Genomic DNA, 17498 nt, shown 5'->3' with positions numbered 1-17498 from the left:
TTCTCATGCACGGTTTTGAATGAGAGAAAAGAAATGAGGAATTTTCTCTCTTTTCAACTCTGACTCTTCCATTTTAGTTGATGCTTTTCTTCTGTTACTTCGAAAGTAGCTGCTTCAGCTTCAGCCACGCGAATTTTCGATATTCCTTTTTATTTCTCATCAAACGAATGGCATCTTCTTCTGGAAATCCTAGCTATTCTTAGCATGATATTGGGGAATCTCATTGCTATTACTCAAACAAGTATGAAAGCATGAAACATATGCTTGCATATTTGTCCGTCGGTAAAATTGGATATGTAATTATTTGAACAATTGCTGGAGACTCAAATGATGGATATGCAAATATAATAACTTATATGCTGTTTTATATCTCTATAAATTTAAGAAACTTTTGCTTGTATTTGTCCCTCTCTTTGAAGATTGATGGTACTGAAATAAGAATAAACAAAGTTTTTTATGGAAAAAAAATCACATATTTTGAGTTTTTTTTTTAACTATAACTCGGATTTTGAAAAATAAAAATTCAGAAATTAAAGTAATTAAAAAGTTGAGCGGCTACATTAGAAAGTTGAGGACTATGTTATGATATGTTATGATACTGGTAAAAATATTTTACAGAAATTTTCGTAATTCTGATTCTTTAGGGAAAAAAAAAAAAGAAGCTCTGAAATATGATAGTCATATGAGTGGTTTGGTATGTCCAACCAATCATATTCTGCTCATGAGATTCACTTATCACATCATAATTTTTTTAAAAATATTTTTATTATATTTTTCTCTCAAATAAAGAGATATGAACATAGGTGGTGTAGCGTGTTAAGGATTTTTTTAGGTTGGCGATTTTTGTAAAGTTCGAATAGAGTCTTGAAGAGTTAGAAGACGAAGTTTGAAGAAAGAATTGGAATTTGAAGTTCAAAAACTCGTTCGCAAAGCTCGGGACTTCAAGTATGATGATAAATGGTTTGTGGTGAAGTTTTATTGTCAAAATGTGTTTAGAAGACTTAGATTGCTCTTCTGTTGATCAATTTGGACTATTCTGGAATTCTCAGGGTTCAGGGACCGGTCCTTGATCAGAGGGACCGGATCCCGTAGGTTCCCTCTGCGTAGAAGCTACGAGGGACCGGTCTCTGCCCTTGAGGACCGGTTCTTGTAGGGTGGTTAATTTGGTACGAAGAGAGGGACCGGTCTCGGAACTAAGGACCGGTTCCCGTAAGCTGGTTTTTCAAGTCCGCATTAAGGGACCGAATCCTGAATTGAGGACCGGTCCTCGTACGCAAGATTTTCTGTTACGCAGAGAGAGACCGGTCCCCGAAACGAAGGACCGATTCCTGTGACTTGTGTTTTCAACTACGAAACGACAGACCGGTCTTCATCTTGAAGGACCGGTTCTCGTGGTTTATGTTCTTTATCACACAACGAAGGACCGGTCTGTGGCTTTGAGGACCGGTCCCCCAAGGACCGGTCTCTTCGGGAGGACCGGACCCTACGACCATCGTCAGTTTTTAAAATTGTGTTTTTGAAATCCTAGTCTATCTAGAAGTCTTCTAAACCTATAAATATGATATGAGGAGCCTTATATGAAAAAAGCTTAGAGAGAAAACCTTTTAGAAACCCTAACGGCTTGATTTGGAGCTTTTGATCTATGTTTTACAAATCAAATTCTTTTCTTTGATCACCGATTCGGTTCTTTGATTTTTGATTTCAATGGTTCTTTAAAGATCAAATCGGTGATGTTCTAATTAGGGTTTCTCCTCATATCATATGTGCTTTCTAAGTTTTTAAATCACCACAAAGCATTAAAATTCTTCGAGCTCCGGATGGAGCGTTGGAGCGTGGATTTCGCATAAAGGCCGTGGACTCGGTGGGCGCTTCATGGATTCAAGGCGTGTTTGCTGCGAGGATTTGCAGCATGATCGGTTGAAGGATTTTGATCGATCGAGGACCGGCGAAGACGATCTATAACGAGGATTCGGTAAATTGAGCTGTAGATTTTCGGTAAATCACTTGTACTCGATTTTCATAGTGGATTATTTTTCGTGCGATTGGTCCCGCAGATTTTTTACTCCGAGTTGGAGTTTTCCCACGTTAAATCTCGGTGTGTTGATTTTATTTTCCGCTATTAGTTTTATTTTGCATCAAGAGATTTGTTTTTGCCATTTGCACCTATTCACCCCCCCTCTAGGTGTTATTTACCTTTTAGATTCTTGGGATCCATATCTTACATAGCGTAGCTGCTGTATAGTAGACTTCCCAATTCTTTAGGGCTCGGCTTCAACATTTCTTAATGTTGGGCACTTAAATTTTTCTTGATATCAGCATGATCATTTAAGAAGGAAAAAGTAATGCATATCAAATTGGGGGATAATCTGAGTATGTATTGAGAGAAATATATAACAAAAAGAATAACTTCAAAATTCACATAGAATGAAGTGTTGCTGATTTTCAAAACCACCTTTTTCCATCTTGGATTTGAGATACTATACATTTTTGAGTTATTTGGTACATTAACACGCAAAATATATGCAGCACTGTGATACTTAACATTATAGCTAGGCTGGTATTCTATCGGTAGTACAGAGGCCTCCGTGCTACCAAATTTGTAGTATCCCTGGTGTTCAGCTTTTGAGACTTGTCGACAGTTCTGGAGAGTGTCGGGACAAGTCCGAGCTTCGTTGGTGCGAAATAGACGCAAAACGGACTCAACGGGGACGCGAGAGCAGGAGTTAGCATTGGAATCTGCGAAATTGCAGATTTTCTGCTTGTTGTATCAGTACAATATCAGGGTTGTACCGGTACACTTTCTGTACCGGTACAGTATCGGAGGTGTACCGGTACACTTCGCCCGATTGGCGAGCAGCTGCTCTCGGGTTGCCCATTTGTACCGATACAAACGTGTGTGTACCGGTACACTTTGGTAGGTGAGAGGGCAATTCTGTAATTTTTCTACCTCGTTTGTGTCACCCCTTCCCCCTCAGCCTATATACTGAGGAGAGGAGTTGAGAGAGAGATTTTAATGGTTTCTTCTCCTCTCTCTCTCTCTAGACCTGATCGTGAGCAAGGAGGAGCTGGGTGGAGTTCGGGTGTCGTCGACGTCGCGCCGCGGTGCCGTTCGAGCGTGTATTCGTCGTCGTGGTGCTGCGAGGAGGCTGGATGATTGTGGATTTTCGCCGTCATCGACGTTGTGCCGGTTCTAGAGGGGTTTTCGAGGTGAGTGATCCATCGAAATCACTTTATTTTCTTCAAGCTCCATCAATTTCGAGCTAGGGTGCTGTTCCTGCAGAATTCTAGCGTCGACCGTCAGCGTTTCGGCTCGTACGCAACGTAGGAGTGTCGGATTGCGACGAAACTTGGTTCGTTGGATTCAGGATTTCAAGAGAAATCCAAGAAGCCCAAGATTGCTGAATTTGGTGAAGGTTAGTTTAATCGAACTCCTATTTTACTCTACTGTTATTGTATTTGGACAGAATTGACGGATTTCAATGTGTAGAGCTTAGAGATAGCTCGATTTCTGGACTTGAAGGATTTCAGTTGATCCAGCAGGGATTATTATTGGTTCGAGACTTCCTTCGCTGCCAGGAGTTAGCATTTGAGGTGGGTTTTCATTGGGTTTACTCCTAAGTAGAGATTAGTAAACATGTATTGTTTCCGATTATTTATACTTTGTACTAGCTTAAATTCATTGAGTAGCATATTGGCTGAAATCTGAATTTGAAGCATGTTTTAGAATCTAGTTAAACTATATATGTTGGATTTGGAAATTGAATTAGGAGAAAACCGGCGATTCGGACCTATCACCTGTTTACACTACCTGATTTAGCTCTAGGAGCCGTTGTAAATTTGTATCATCGCAGTATTGGTGTGATGGATACCCTAGGTAGTTTAGAGTTCAGTTACACTCGCGCTGGGATGCCTAGCGTATTTTTACAGTAGCATTCAGACTGTTCCGGACTGTTGGGTGCCGTCGGGGTTGACGGTGGACCCATATCGCCGTTCTGGCGTCGGATTGTGCCGAGGGCACGTGACCTATTGGTTGTTTGACCAGTTAGAGTCGGTTACTTGATTTAGGCTTGTGAGAGCCGGTTTTAGCTCGACAGAGATACGCTGTATACTCGGTTGGGTAGCTCCCACGAGTGCCACTCCGGAGACGGGCGCTGTGCTTTCGCGTTGGTGTCGTTCATGCCGGTTGGACTTGCTCTCCACGGACTGGTTAGTGTGGAGGTAGCTGGATAGTCCCAACTGGGGGGGACGGGTGTATTCACAGTCCCTAGGACGGGTATGTTTATAGTTCCTAAAGAGATTGGGTCGGATTTGACATCACTACAGTAGGTTAATTTAGAGCATGATAGTGTAATAACTGTAGCTGTAGATTTTATTCTAGCATTTATAACTATCTTTGCTCCCTTCTGTAGACTTAGTGGGTAGACCGATGATGTTGAGGGCGGCATCCACTGAGGATTACTTATTTTTACAGTAGTTCTCACGCCTTATTGTTACCCCGTTTTTGCAGAACCATCGTCTTCGGCTGCTACTGTTGCTGATCAGGATCGAGGCAAGGGCGTCGCGAGTTAGAGCCCTACCAGACGAGCCTAGCTAGAGGTGCCCCTACAGCAAGTAGTTGTTTCTGATTGGAGTTCATGTACATACAGACGTTTAACTCACCTGTGCGAGTCGTTTTGTATCTTGGATTTGACGTATGTATATGAAACTCAGTTTGTTTTTAGTTACTAGTTCTTCTGGCAGCTCTATACTACTATTTGTAGTATTGTATGTTTTACAGGTACAGCTATTATTTTGTATACAGAAAAAATTTCTTTGTATACGACAGATTTGTCGGCGTGCCTGGGGAACGTGTAATCCGGGGCGTGACAAAATTGTTTTCAATGATGTGGCTTCCAAATTGACGATTGGCTCCGTTAGACTTGATCAACACTATTAAAAGTATATGGAAACTAAATTTCCTAATTTTTCGGCATCATTTACCTATCAAACGAGTAGTCTAAAAATGAATGGCTGAAAATAAAAAATTTTATAAAAAATAATGATAAAAGACTTGATTTAAGATCAGAGATACTGATCTTATTCTAAATAGTAAAAAGAATTTTCTATAAAAATTTTATCAGATTTAGACTGTTTTACACCGTTAAATTTGCAAATGTATCACATCTACCATTAAAATTGTCAATTTTGAGACATTTTGATCACTAGCCAAATGATGCCGAAAAATTACAAAATTTAGTTTCCAAATACTTTTAATAGTGTAGATTAAGTCTGACGAAGCCGATCGTCGATTTGGAAGCCGCATCATCGAAAACAACTTGGTAGCACGGAGGCCTCCGTGCGACCGATAGTAGACCAGCCTAGCTCCTTAACATCATGCTGTTACTGTTAAGTATATTATAATTTTGAGGCGCATTGGCTTGTAACTTTGCCATCATATTACGACGGTAAGTATCAACTTTGTGAACAAACTTTCTCTAAATACAACACCTCAGTGGACAAAGTTATTTTGACTGTTAGATTTGGATTAATTTTATACAGGTCCCTGCAGACATAGTAAATTATAAATATATCCATATAAAGTTCAACTTTTATATATTATTTTTGCAAAAATTCTAATATTTTCAAATATGTCCCTCTGGTTTGTTACCGTTAAAGTATTGTCTATTTTATAAGTGAAATAATTTTTTTGCCATTAAAAATATGTCCGCAACTGTTAATTAAAGAGAAATAAAAAGATTGATTCATCTCATTAACTAATCAAGGTTAAGTATTTAACCTATCATTTGGCCTGGTTTACAAGCTTCTTCTTAAAAAAAGAAAAAAAAAAAGAAAAAAAAAAGAGTTAAAATTTAAAAGGAAACCCTAGTGCCCGATAAGCGCCATCCCCCCACCCCTCTCTCTACCTCAACCTTTGCTTCTCTCTCTCCACGGCCATGGCGAGCACCGATCCTGCGGGCAAGGTGGAGGAGAAGGCGAAGGAGGAGGAGGAGGAGGCCTCCGCGGCCGCCGCCGCCCCCGGCGAGGACGAGGACACCGGCGCCGAGGTCGCCCCCATCGTCAAGCTCGAGGAAGTCGCCGTCACCACCGGCGAGGAAGAGGAGGACGTACTCCTCGATCTGTGAGCCCCCTGAAAATCTAGGGTTTTAGTTCTCCCAAATCCCTTTGCATTTTTCGGTTTCCTAATCGAGTCGCCTTTGTCGCCATGGATGGCGCTATTAGGAAGGCGAAGCTCTATCGATTCGATAAGGAAGGGAGCCAGTGGAAGGAGCGGGGGGCGGGAAACGTGAAGCTTCTCAAGCACAAGGAGAATGGGAAGGTTCGGTTGGTGATGAGACAAGCCAAAACCCTAAAGATCTGCGCCAACCATCTAGGTTTTTTCTCGTTTTATTAATCAAAATTTTAACTTTTATTGGTTTTGGTGTTGAAAATGGTTGTCGATGATGTTATTGTAGGGATAATTGGTGTTTGATTTGTTTTTTTGGTTTGTTTTTTTGCAGTTGTTTCGACGACCAAGATGCAGGAGCATGCAGGGAGCGACAAGTCGTGTGTTTGGCATGCTACGGATTTCGCTGATGGGGAATTGAAGGAGGAGATGTTTGCCATTCGATTTGGATCTGTTGAGAGTAAGTTTAATCGCCATTTCTTGTGTAACCTGTGTTGTATTGTACTACGTCGAGTGTAATGCATCAAAAACACCATTCTTTTGGTACTGTTAAGCATCTAGACATAACTTGCTGTTTCATTCAGTTTCCATATATTATTTTTATGACTCGGTTTCTGTAATCTCAAGCTGTGATTTCTTATGACTACTCTGGTTATTATTAGTGTTCGCTAACTGTTTACAGAAATTTTTTAGTTTTTAGAGAGACTTACTTTTACTTCCTTTTCTACTGTTTGATTATTGGGCACATAGTTTGGGATGTTGTAGATTTGTAAGATTATATTGTTTAACACTGCGCTATTTGCAAAGCTATCGCTTTTTAGCATTTGATTGACAAATGAGATTCATTGTACTCTGTTTGTGGCTTGATTGCACGTCTACATTGCTAGAAACTTATTGCAAAAATTGGGTCCTCTCTCTCTCTCTCTCTCTCTCTCTCAGATTTGCATAAACTGCACCTCCTTTATAGAGATTTACTGCCGTATCATCTATGGTGGATACTAGCTATTAGAGCCCATGTGTATTTAATCAGATAGGAGTGCGATGTTCTACTATATATGTTAGAATTGTATATGCTGCTCTATTCACTTGAAGTTCTCTTTATTTCATAGCAACTACAGAGTGCTTACAATTTGTGTCAATCCAGACTCTCTTCTTTTTTGTACTTTAAGGTTATCTATCTATTGAATTTTGGCATGACATTTTTGTTCTGTTAATGGTTGGTAGCTCCTCTTAGCAAATATTTCTTCCCTGTATAGCTAAAGACGACACTATGCTAACATTCTTAACTTCCTAACCTTCCTGTTCCAATTGCATGTCTGTACATTTTGTCTTAGAAATCATATGAATTCATTGGTGATAGTGTCTTATGCTTCTCTAAGCCTTTTAGATGGACCTTGATTTTCGAACTTTCTTGACCTTTTCCTACATTCCATATGTTTGGCCAAGCTAGTTGAAGTTACCAAGGTTCGATCATGAAAGTCATAAAAAAAATGTCCCATCATGATTTATATTTTGTATTAAAGCTTGCCTTTGGAAACACAATTGCTCATAACTGTTTTTTAATTTCTTCATGTGTGGTTGGTATAGTGAAAAAGAAATAAAGAAAAAGATTCTGTTGTTGCTTGGACATGTAATAGTTCCTCCAGCTATCCACATCATTTTGTTATGACTTATATCTGAACAAGCTCATATAAGCCACTACAATTCACTTCATATTATAAGGTAAGTAAGTTTCACATTGTATGGGTTGATTATTGAGATCTTAGCAGCTGCTTTATTTGACCTACACTGAAATTCACAGGTGGTCGCCGACTTTTCCTTTAGGTTCCCATTTGTTGTCTTAGTAAGTCGAATATTTCTGTGTTAAGCAGTTCCGAACATGATTTAATTCTATAGGTAGAAGAGTGATATATTATTATTTGGGTGATAGTCTGGTGGTACCTACAAGGAACAAGAGCTTAATTTCCATTTTCTTACTAGCTTACCTACCTCGGATTTATACTCATTTAAAATAGCACAACTTTAACTAACGAGACGGCATTCAATAGGCAAAGCTGCTATGCAAGTTACTTATACACTCTTGGAGTGAAAATGTAGGGGTGTTCGAACTAAGCATTAAAACTGCGTGCCTTGTGAAATATTGAAAACATCCACTATGATATTGCTTGGATTTCTTTTACATTCGTGAATCCACTTTTCTCTACCTTCTATATGACCAAATTTCTGTTTCTTTCTCTCAGACTGCAAGAAGTTCATGGAGACGGTTGAAGAAATTGCCGAATCACTTGGCAAGAATGTGGAGAGCGAAGATGCTTCAGCCACCGCGGGGCTTTTGGAGAATCTAACTGTAAGTGGAAGCAATACAGCGGAAGCTGAGCCAAAAGTAGAAACTGCAGCACCTCCTCCTACATCATAAGCCTAAATTTACTAAAGCACCTTTTGAGAATCTTGTAGTGAGTCGTGCTCCTCACGTTAATGTATTCCTGAATTTACTGTTGTTTGATTTAGAAGTGGGGCAGGGTCTGGGTATTTTTGTTGGTGGTTCTTAACGTTATATTTGAGTTTTGATTTGTTTTTTGTGATGGCCATTTGTATGTTGTTAAAATTCATTTTGCCACTGGTTTGGTATTTTGGTGATTTAGTTACTCTCGTAGTCATTATAACCATTGGACTGGAAATAAGATGAGCTTTCCATCAATTTCTGTTTGTTTTTACCTTTTCCTTGTAGAGAATGATCTTCTGATATGTATACATGTGTCCTCGTGAGCCGACAATGCTATTCTGAGAATCAAAAATCTCTCTGAATGTGAATGAGATTGAACTGAACATAATTTTAATCTGGCTGGATTTAGTTTGCTTCACTAGCTTTGCATTTTACCTTCCAAATTAGGGTTTGTTTACATCTCTCCATAATGGATCGCCTCCTTCTCTCTGTCTATATATATATATATATATATATCTACACATGTATGATTGGCGATCGATATTGGCTTTCTTATAAGTTATAGTTTCTTCCTCAAATAGCTATGATAGGTTGAGTTCCTGCATGAAAATTATGTTGTTTGTGTTTTTGCTTTGGTCGATTATCGGAATGTTTATCTTTGTTTTATGGGCTGCGTCCATCTCTCTGTCCATGTATAATATGATCGGTAAATTGGCTTCCGGCTAAGTTAGGGTTTCTTTGTTAGATCGCTCAGAATGCTGAGTTTTGCGTGAGAATTATGTTGTTCGTGTTTTCGCTTTCGGGCGATAGCGGTGGAGCCTAATCTTGCTGTTTAGTAGTTTGTGGTAGATGGAGAGAATGTGTATGGAGTTTTTGGATTTTGTTTTTTATATATATTAAGGCCAGATTTTCAAAGAATGGACCCAAATTTGCCTCTCCTTTCTCTCTCTCTCTCTCTTTCTCAGACAAATATAATTTTCTATTTATTTTTTCTAAAGAAAGATGCGTACTTTTATCATACATAAAAATAAAAACAACAATAACTAATAGAGTGCAAAAATAAAAACAACAATAACTAATAGAGTGCAATTTTTTCTCAAATACGGCAACTCAAGCATATTTGTGCAATTTTATACAAATAGTGTGGCGCAAATGGTGCAATATATTTTATTTTATCTTTTATTTTTTATTTTTTATTTTTTTTTTTTTTTGCTTTTGTTCTCCTACCCCTTCACCACCCTATCCGTCCCGATGACGTGTGATTATCATTACCGTCGTCTTTGCATGCTTCGACACCGACGGCCTCAGCCTCGTGCGTGCGGTGGCAAAGCCGCTGTGTGGAGCGCTCTCTCGTCTCAAAATCGCTGCTGCTATGCAACTATGCAAGGTGCTGATCGATGCCCTCGTGAATTGCGGCGATGTTAACGCCGCGCGTGTAATGTTCGATGAAATGCCCCGCCGCCATCATCATCTTCTACGCCGTCATTGTCAACCGTCCTATCTTTTTCTTCGAGTTTGGTGGCGCCGTGGCGGTGAAGGAATAGAAGAAAAGCAAAAGGAAAAAAAAAAAAAAAGAAAAAGAATGAGAAGAAAAACAAATTTACACAATTTAGAAGAAAGAAAGTGTATTATTATACTTATATTATACTAACTATACACAAATTAAACTATTTATATAAATATTACAAGAGTCTTGCTGGGATACTGTCGATAGCACCAAGTATTTGATGCTATCGAGTTTTCCGCCGTTAGATTTAACTCTTTCACTATTTTTATCTCTTAGATTATACTATTCAACTAATAGCTTACTCAACCCTATGGAACCCACATCATCCTAATCATATATTTTTTCATTCAAAAGTCAAAAAATCTAATAGCACCAATAGCTTGGTGCTATTTATAGTATCCCAGCCTGGTTCAATATTACAATGCAAAGTTGTACTCGTGTTGACACTATTTATATTAGTGTTTTCCTATTTGAGAGTAAATTGTAATATATATATATATATATATATAGAACTAGGCTACTATGCTATTACTAGACTAATTGATCGTAGCCCACAGTTATTTGGCCGTTGATTAAGCGAGTGCGCGTTAGGGTGATGTGCGCTCTCTACGAGGTGAGTGGAGTGGTTTGGCTTGAATAGTATGATCTATCGTGTCGAATAATGATCAAAAGGATTAATTAACGGCCGAAACTTCAGTAGCACCAAGTGTTCATGCTATTAATAGCCTAGACTGCGGACTCTATATATTATAGATTATGCTACTATATTATAATAGTACCAAGCTTTAGTACTATTGAAGTTTCGACCGTTTGATGAAAGATATTGGCGTATTAAGGATGAATGGTCCCGATTTAAATGATAGTGTCCCTTAGGGTGAGTGGGTGGTGTTTAATAGTATAATCTACGGTTGGGAACGATCCAATGATAAATCTAACGGCGTAGAACTTCACATAGCTATAAAGACTTGGTACTATCATAGATATAGTAGCCGGACTATATTATTATTATATATTGATAGAAAGTTGAGAAAGGAGAGAGAATAAAAAAAATATAACTTTATTGAAAAATTGGATGGAGATTATTGATTTTATTTTCATGGGAAAGAGAAAGATTCTCTCACCTTTCTTTTTTTCAATAAAGAAGCAATTAATGCCTGCTGTATTATTCAATAAAATATATTTTTTATTTTCTCTCACTGCTACTTTTCATTTTTTGCTTTAATATTTTTTTTTTATTGAAAAACACAATTGACACACATAACTGCAGGACAATTTTTCTTAAAATAAAAATAAGACTTTAATTTGCTTTTAAATAGTGAAATCCAATTGTAGTTTTACACAAACAATGCTGTAAAAACAGTACAATATTTATAAAAATAGTATAATATATGTATAATAATTTAGTATAAGTATAATAGCACAATTTTTTTTTCTTTTATTTTAAATTGTGCAACATATTTTTTAATTTGTTCTTTCTTTATCTTTTCATTTGTTCTTATTCTTTTCCCCCACCATCGCACCAAGCTACGATCACTTGACATCTTGAGCAAGATACGATTAAAAAAATATTAGTTTTGGAAAAGATTACTGGTGGTTGTTTTATACATTGAATTAGGTCATTATCCTAAGGTTCAATGAAATATAGTATTTTTTATCTCAAACTAAATTAAAAAAAAAAATTTGAATATTTTTTTAATAACTTTTGCCTGCATTTAATTTGGTATAATTTGATCTTCTCCGGAGCATTTTGAGTAATTAGATTAAATGATTATGTTTGATCAATTTCGATTCAGCTTGAGTCATTTCAAATTCAACAAATTAAAATCTAAAATTACTATATGACAAAAGTAAATCTAAAATTTATTTGTTATTATCAAAATTTATTCGTCAGATAAAATCCAAAAGAACTATTATATATGGTCTCATACTTTTAAATTCAAACATGGAGATACTAACTTCAAAATATACTTTATTTAGAGAAATTGCTTATGTACCCTTACAAACTAGTGAAATGTCTTATTTATCCCTACATTTCAAATATATTTCTAAAAATTTTTTCTTCCCTAGATACTCCTATTTTAAGGGTTTATTTGAAAGAATTGAAATTTTTTAAAACGGTATATTAGAGAGTAGATATTTTTGAGGGACAAAATATAAAAAGTTGAAAATTTTATAGAAATATATTGGGGCGACGCTTTTATTTAAGTCCCTAAACTTTTTATTATGCTTCATTCTTATTCTTTAACTTGAAATAAATATTGTTGCTTGCATCTAGCTTATCTTTTTGTATGTCAGTGTATCACGAATCTATATACCCTTTACTCATTTTATAATTTTAAGTCAATAACCTAATTTTTATTTATAGAAATAATTATAATTTAGTGAATGATAGAATTGAAATGTACAACAACACATTAATTTCAAAATTTGAACCGTTTATTTTGCAGATTTAGTTACTATATTTTATTTAATTTTGCAACTATAAATTTATTAAAGAAGTAACTAATTTAAATTTTAAAGCCAAAGTATCATTTGCGGATTTAAATTAAATAAATTAAAATATTAGATAATAAAATTAAAATTTTGAAATATTAGATTGTTGACTTAGAACTGTCTATAGTCTAGAAAAGTTTGGTTTGTTGTTATTTTATTTAATCTTATTTTTACTAAGATACATTCTAAAATTTGGTTTAAAAAAAGATTAATTTCAACAGCTCCATGTAAATATATTGAAAAATAAATATATCCCTAATAAAGTTCAACTTTTTATATTTATTGCTGCAAAAGTCCAGTCATATTCATATTTACCCTTGTTATACCATTAGAGCACTATTTATTTGTAAATAGAAGATAAACGTAATGATATTTTTACCATCACAAATATATCTCTCCAAAAGTCTCAACTGTTAGAATTATACAGAAATGTTCTTTTAAAAATTTTCAACNTTTTTTTTTCTAGGTACCGTCACCAAAGTAAAAAGAATAGTTTATCGTAATCACTAACCAAGATTAAGTTAACTATATTTTTCAAACGTGTTCTAACAGTAAAGATATATTTGAAAATGTTAAGATTTTTATAGAGAAAAAAATATAAAAAATTAATTTTCTAAGAAATATATTTACTACTTTGTGTATTTACAGAAAATTGTATGACAATTAATTTTTTTGAAAAATTTAAAAAATAAAAATAAGGAGACACAAGTTGTGTCCTTTTCCAATAATTATTATTAGGGAAAACTTCAAAAACCTTCCATGTTGTTTCGTAGTTTCTCACTTTGCCCCCCGTGGTTTAAAATGTATCAATTTGGCCCCCTGTGGTTTTTTTTTCTCTTTTTCTTATCAATTTCATTATGTTTTTTTCTTAAATCAGTGATAAAGTTAAAATTAAAAGGTACTAAAGTGAATATTTGATAAATCTAGATGGGTATCTGAAGTTTTTTGTATATAATTTAATGAAATATTAACGAAAAAGCTACCGAAAAGATAAAAACGAAACCACATAGGGGCAATTTGATACATTTTAAATTATAGTGGGGCAGAGTGAGAAACTACGAAATCACAGGGGATGTTTTTGAAGTTTTTCCTTATTATTATTATTATTATTATTATGCTCCATGATAGCTAGATATGGCCCTACCAATTAAGTACCAACACCTCATTTTCTCTAAGGGAGGCTACGTACGTACGTCAAAAGATTGATATCTTTTAACTCCACTCCACGACATTATTAATAAAGATTTCTTGCCTCCCTCCCCTCTCCCCTCTCCCCTCCCCCCTCTTCCCACGCAACCAAACAAAAACCAAAGGAGGAGAAGAAAAAGAAGAGCAAAAGCCAAAAGCCAAAAGCCAAAAGCCAAAAAAAAGAAAAAAAAAGCAAAGAAAAAACCAAAGAAGCTAGCTAGCTAGCTAGGAGCCTCCATAGAGCCTATGCAATATACTATGCGATATTTATGGGACCTGCAGGAACTATTTAGCTATTCATTCATTACCATAAAGTTGTGGATAGCATGTTACTGCCCTACTATAGCTTTTATACCATAAAAAGCAACATCCTGTTTGTAGGTTTAGGGGCGGGTTGGTGTCGTGATCGAGTTATATTCGAAATGACGGAAGGTTGGTGTCGTGATGGGCACTGTATCTGTATGTTTTATGTGAATTGATTGTATTTTTTTAATAATTCTAGTTTTTGTGATTAATGATCGGTGCTAACGATCCGGTAGATCTTATTAAAAAGAGATAAAAGTATAAAATATTGGACCCTGTTTAAATATCAATATATATAACAACACTTTTTTGGTATCGACCGTCCCTAGAGCAAGTGACAAAGGGCTTGGTGGTTGGTATCCGAGACCCAAGTTCGAATCCTAGTTGATTCACATTTCTAGCTAAGTTTGTTTATTTCTAAATGAAATAAACGAAACGGGTAAAGTTTTTCTGGCACATAATTATAACTAAGGAGATTAATTTCTATTTATTCCAAAATTTTGCTACCTCTGATTTGGTTGGATAACATGTTTCTTCCGCAAGATAATTTAATTTTAAAAATGACTTGAAAGTTGAATATGATATTTCATTTTAAATATTTAGTCATCAAATGTACATTTTTTTAACCAAATCAAGGAGAAGTAACAAGTAAGATATTCATGTATCCAAACGAGATCTTAATTAAGGATCTAATTGTAATAATTAGAAGTACGGAACTCTATTGAAACTTAGTAAATTAAAGATTAAAATCATTAGAAGATTAGGGACATAATTGAAATGTAGGAACAATTAACTGGTAGTCTTACTGATCGAAGGTAAATATTTTTATCCAAACTATCCAATCTTGCACAATTTTAATTTTATTAACCTCTTAATTTATTTGATTAAAACTGTTAAATAACTCTTACACTTTTAAGATTAAATGATGACTAAATATAATTTTGTACTAAAAAATCATCAAACAGTTTAAATCATATAAATTAAAAGGTTAAATACTAAAATTAAAATCTAAAAAATTAAATAGTTAAATTAAATTAAAAAAGAATTTTGGTAGGTTTTATACATTTTTATCCCTCTTTTCTTTACCCTTCTCAGAGGTAATATGCTTTTCGAGGCTATACCAAAATTAGAATTTTCTAATTTAGGTAGTTTCAAAATAAAATTTTGGTAAGTTATTTATATTTTCATCCGGCTATTCAGGCTTGTGTGCTTTTAAAAGTACGTTGGCTTCCATACTATCGAGTTTTTTTTTTTTTTTTTTTTTTTTTTTTTTTTTTTTTGATACTAAATCTTCTGAATCAATAATCAGTTTCGTTAGACTTAATCTAGAGTATTCAAAATATCTAGAAAATAAATTTTATACTTTCTATATAATTTATCTCGTAATTGAAGGGTTCCAAATTAATAATTTTAATTAATGGTTGTGATTAGCCGTTGGTAAGTTCAACGATATAAAAAATATCCAAATTCAGTAATTTTTTGATAGAAAATTTTTATATATACTACATAAAATAAGGTCAATAGTTTTAATCTAAAATTTATTGTCCTATTATTATTTTTTGTGAAATTTTATTTTCAAACTTTTGAGCCATTTTTTATAATCACTAAAAAAATAATATCGAAAAATCGTAAAACTTATTTTATTAAATACTTTAAATATTTTAGATCAATTTTAACAAAATTAACTATTGAATTCGAAAGTTTAAGTATTAAAGACAACGACAGAGAGGCCTTTGTATCCCTTCTTAATTACTTTACCCTTATCATAGGTAACATGGCTTTCAAGTGTGTGTGTGTGTGTGTGTGTGTGTGTGTGTGTGTGTGTGTTTTTCTTTTTCTTTTTTTTTCATTATTTTTTTTTTAAGGGGTATCATATTTATAGGTTGAAATAGATGCAGCTGTTATGAGAAGACTTTGGTGACAATCAAAATGTTGATGGGTATTAAGTGTATTAGGAAAAAGTCTATAATGTGTTAGTTATATTATTAAAGCAACATCTCTAATTAATAAAATTATTTTTCTTAGATTCATCCGTCCCATCACGGTAATAAAGAGATTGTTTTTCTTGAATTCACTCCGCCCATCATGATAATAGAAAAATATTTTTATTATATATTTTTTTCGGAAGAGATAAATAATTAACTCATTACTGATGATACGGTACAAATATGATATAGTAAGCTTTCTCGGTGCAGTAGAAGTACATAACTGTGAACTATTGCCTTGTCTAGCCTTTTGAAAGAAAAAAAAAATTCTCTACCTAGCCTTCGTTTAAAAAATATTCCTAACCTAGCCTCATTTTTGTAAATTAGAAAAAAAAAAAGTTAATAATTTTTATATAGATTAATATGTTAAGTGGATGGAAAATTATTTTTTCCTCTTTCCTCTCCTATTCCCCAACATGTTAGAAGTTAAAATTTATCATTATTTTTACTATCATATTTTGACAACTTGTTCTATACATGTAATAGACTACCAATCTTTTGTTGATAAATATTACTCTGTTGAGACACTAACAATAACATGATGTTCTAGATTTAATCTCATACCAGATAGGAATTATTGACAACTATATTCTGGTTCTACCTTAATTCCAAATGAGTTTATGCGGAGGTCAAAAAAGAGTCGTCCAAAATCAGTGCGAATTCGTAATGATATAGATATAAGAGAGAAGAAAACGGATTATATATGTAAAATTTACAAACAGAAAGAACATAATAGGCAAAAATGCTCCAGGCGAAAAAACTAAGACTAGATTAGAGAGATAGGAGAGGGCAGAGAAAAAAATAATCTCCCACCCATTTAACATATTAACCTATATAAAAGTTATTAACTTTTTTTTTTTTCTAACCTATAAAAATAAGACTAGATTAAGAATATTGTTTAAAAAAAATGTTAGATAGCAAAATTTTTTTTATCTAAAGAGGCTACACAAGGCAATAGTTTCATGACTGTGCTTTCCCATGGCCACAGGGCCAGTCAATCATTCCACCCTCATAATGATGGGCCCCACTACAGCATGTTAGTCCAAGAAGACCTTCCTAATGAAAACATGTGTGGAAAATACTTGGGTGGTTGGGGAGTGAATGATTTAAGTATACCTAGTGATACTGTGACAGAGATATTAAATTTTTCAAGAAAAAAAAAGTAAAAATGTAGATAGCTAAGAATATATCTTAAAATATATTTAATAAGTCAGATTATGCACAGTTAATAAGTAGTTTAATTTTTCAAAAAAAAAAGGGCAATCTGCACACCTTAATGGCTAATAACATCATATTTTAGATTTTTTAATAATTATAAATAATAATAAAATTAGTGAAAAATTGTGGGTCATTAAATGAGCGAGAAGTGTAAAATTTACATATATTTTAGAAATTTCTCTCAAATGACAGATATGA

At 34.4% G+C, this 17498-nt stretch overlaps 1 protein-coding gene across 1 annotated transcript; it reads left to right on the top strand.

Moving 5' to 3' along the window:
• LOC109719895 (ran-binding protein 1 homolog b-like) lies at positions 5818–8870 on the top strand. Its single transcript, XM_020246733.1, has 4 exons — positions 5818–6118; positions 6220–6371; positions 6498–6623; positions 8404–8870. Exons 1-4 carry the CDS (start codon positions 5934–5936, stop codon positions 8577–8579), a joined length of 639 nt encoding a protein of 212 aa, XP_020102322.1. The 5' UTR covers positions 5818–5933; the 3' UTR covers positions 8580–8870.

This window comes from Ananas comosus, linkage group 14 (genome assembly GCF_001540865.1).
Source record: "Ananas comosus cultivar F153 linkage group 14, ASM154086v1, whole genome shotgun sequence".
Lineage (NCBI taxonomy): Eukaryota > Viridiplantae > Streptophyta > Magnoliopsida > Poales > Bromeliaceae > Ananas > Ananas comosus.
The sequence above is the reverse complement of the archived record's forward strand: the minus strand, read 5'-3'. Positions and strand labels throughout refer to the sequence as shown.

Excerpts from the sequence above, each read along its gene's own strand:
- LOC109719895 (XM_020246733.1), top strand. The coding sequence starts at position 5,934 with ATGGCGAGCACCGATCCTGCGGGCAAGGTGGAGGAGAAGGCGAAGGAG. Across the intron at positions 6,119-6,219 it reads GAGGACGTACTCCTCGATCT|GAAGGCGAAGCTCTATCGAT; the intron begins GTGAGCCCCCTG and ends TGGCGCTATTAG. Across the intron at positions 6,624-8,403 it reads TCGATTTGGATCTGTTGAGA|ACTGCAAGAAGTTCATGGAG; the intron begins GTAAGTTTAATC and ends TCTTTCTCTCAG.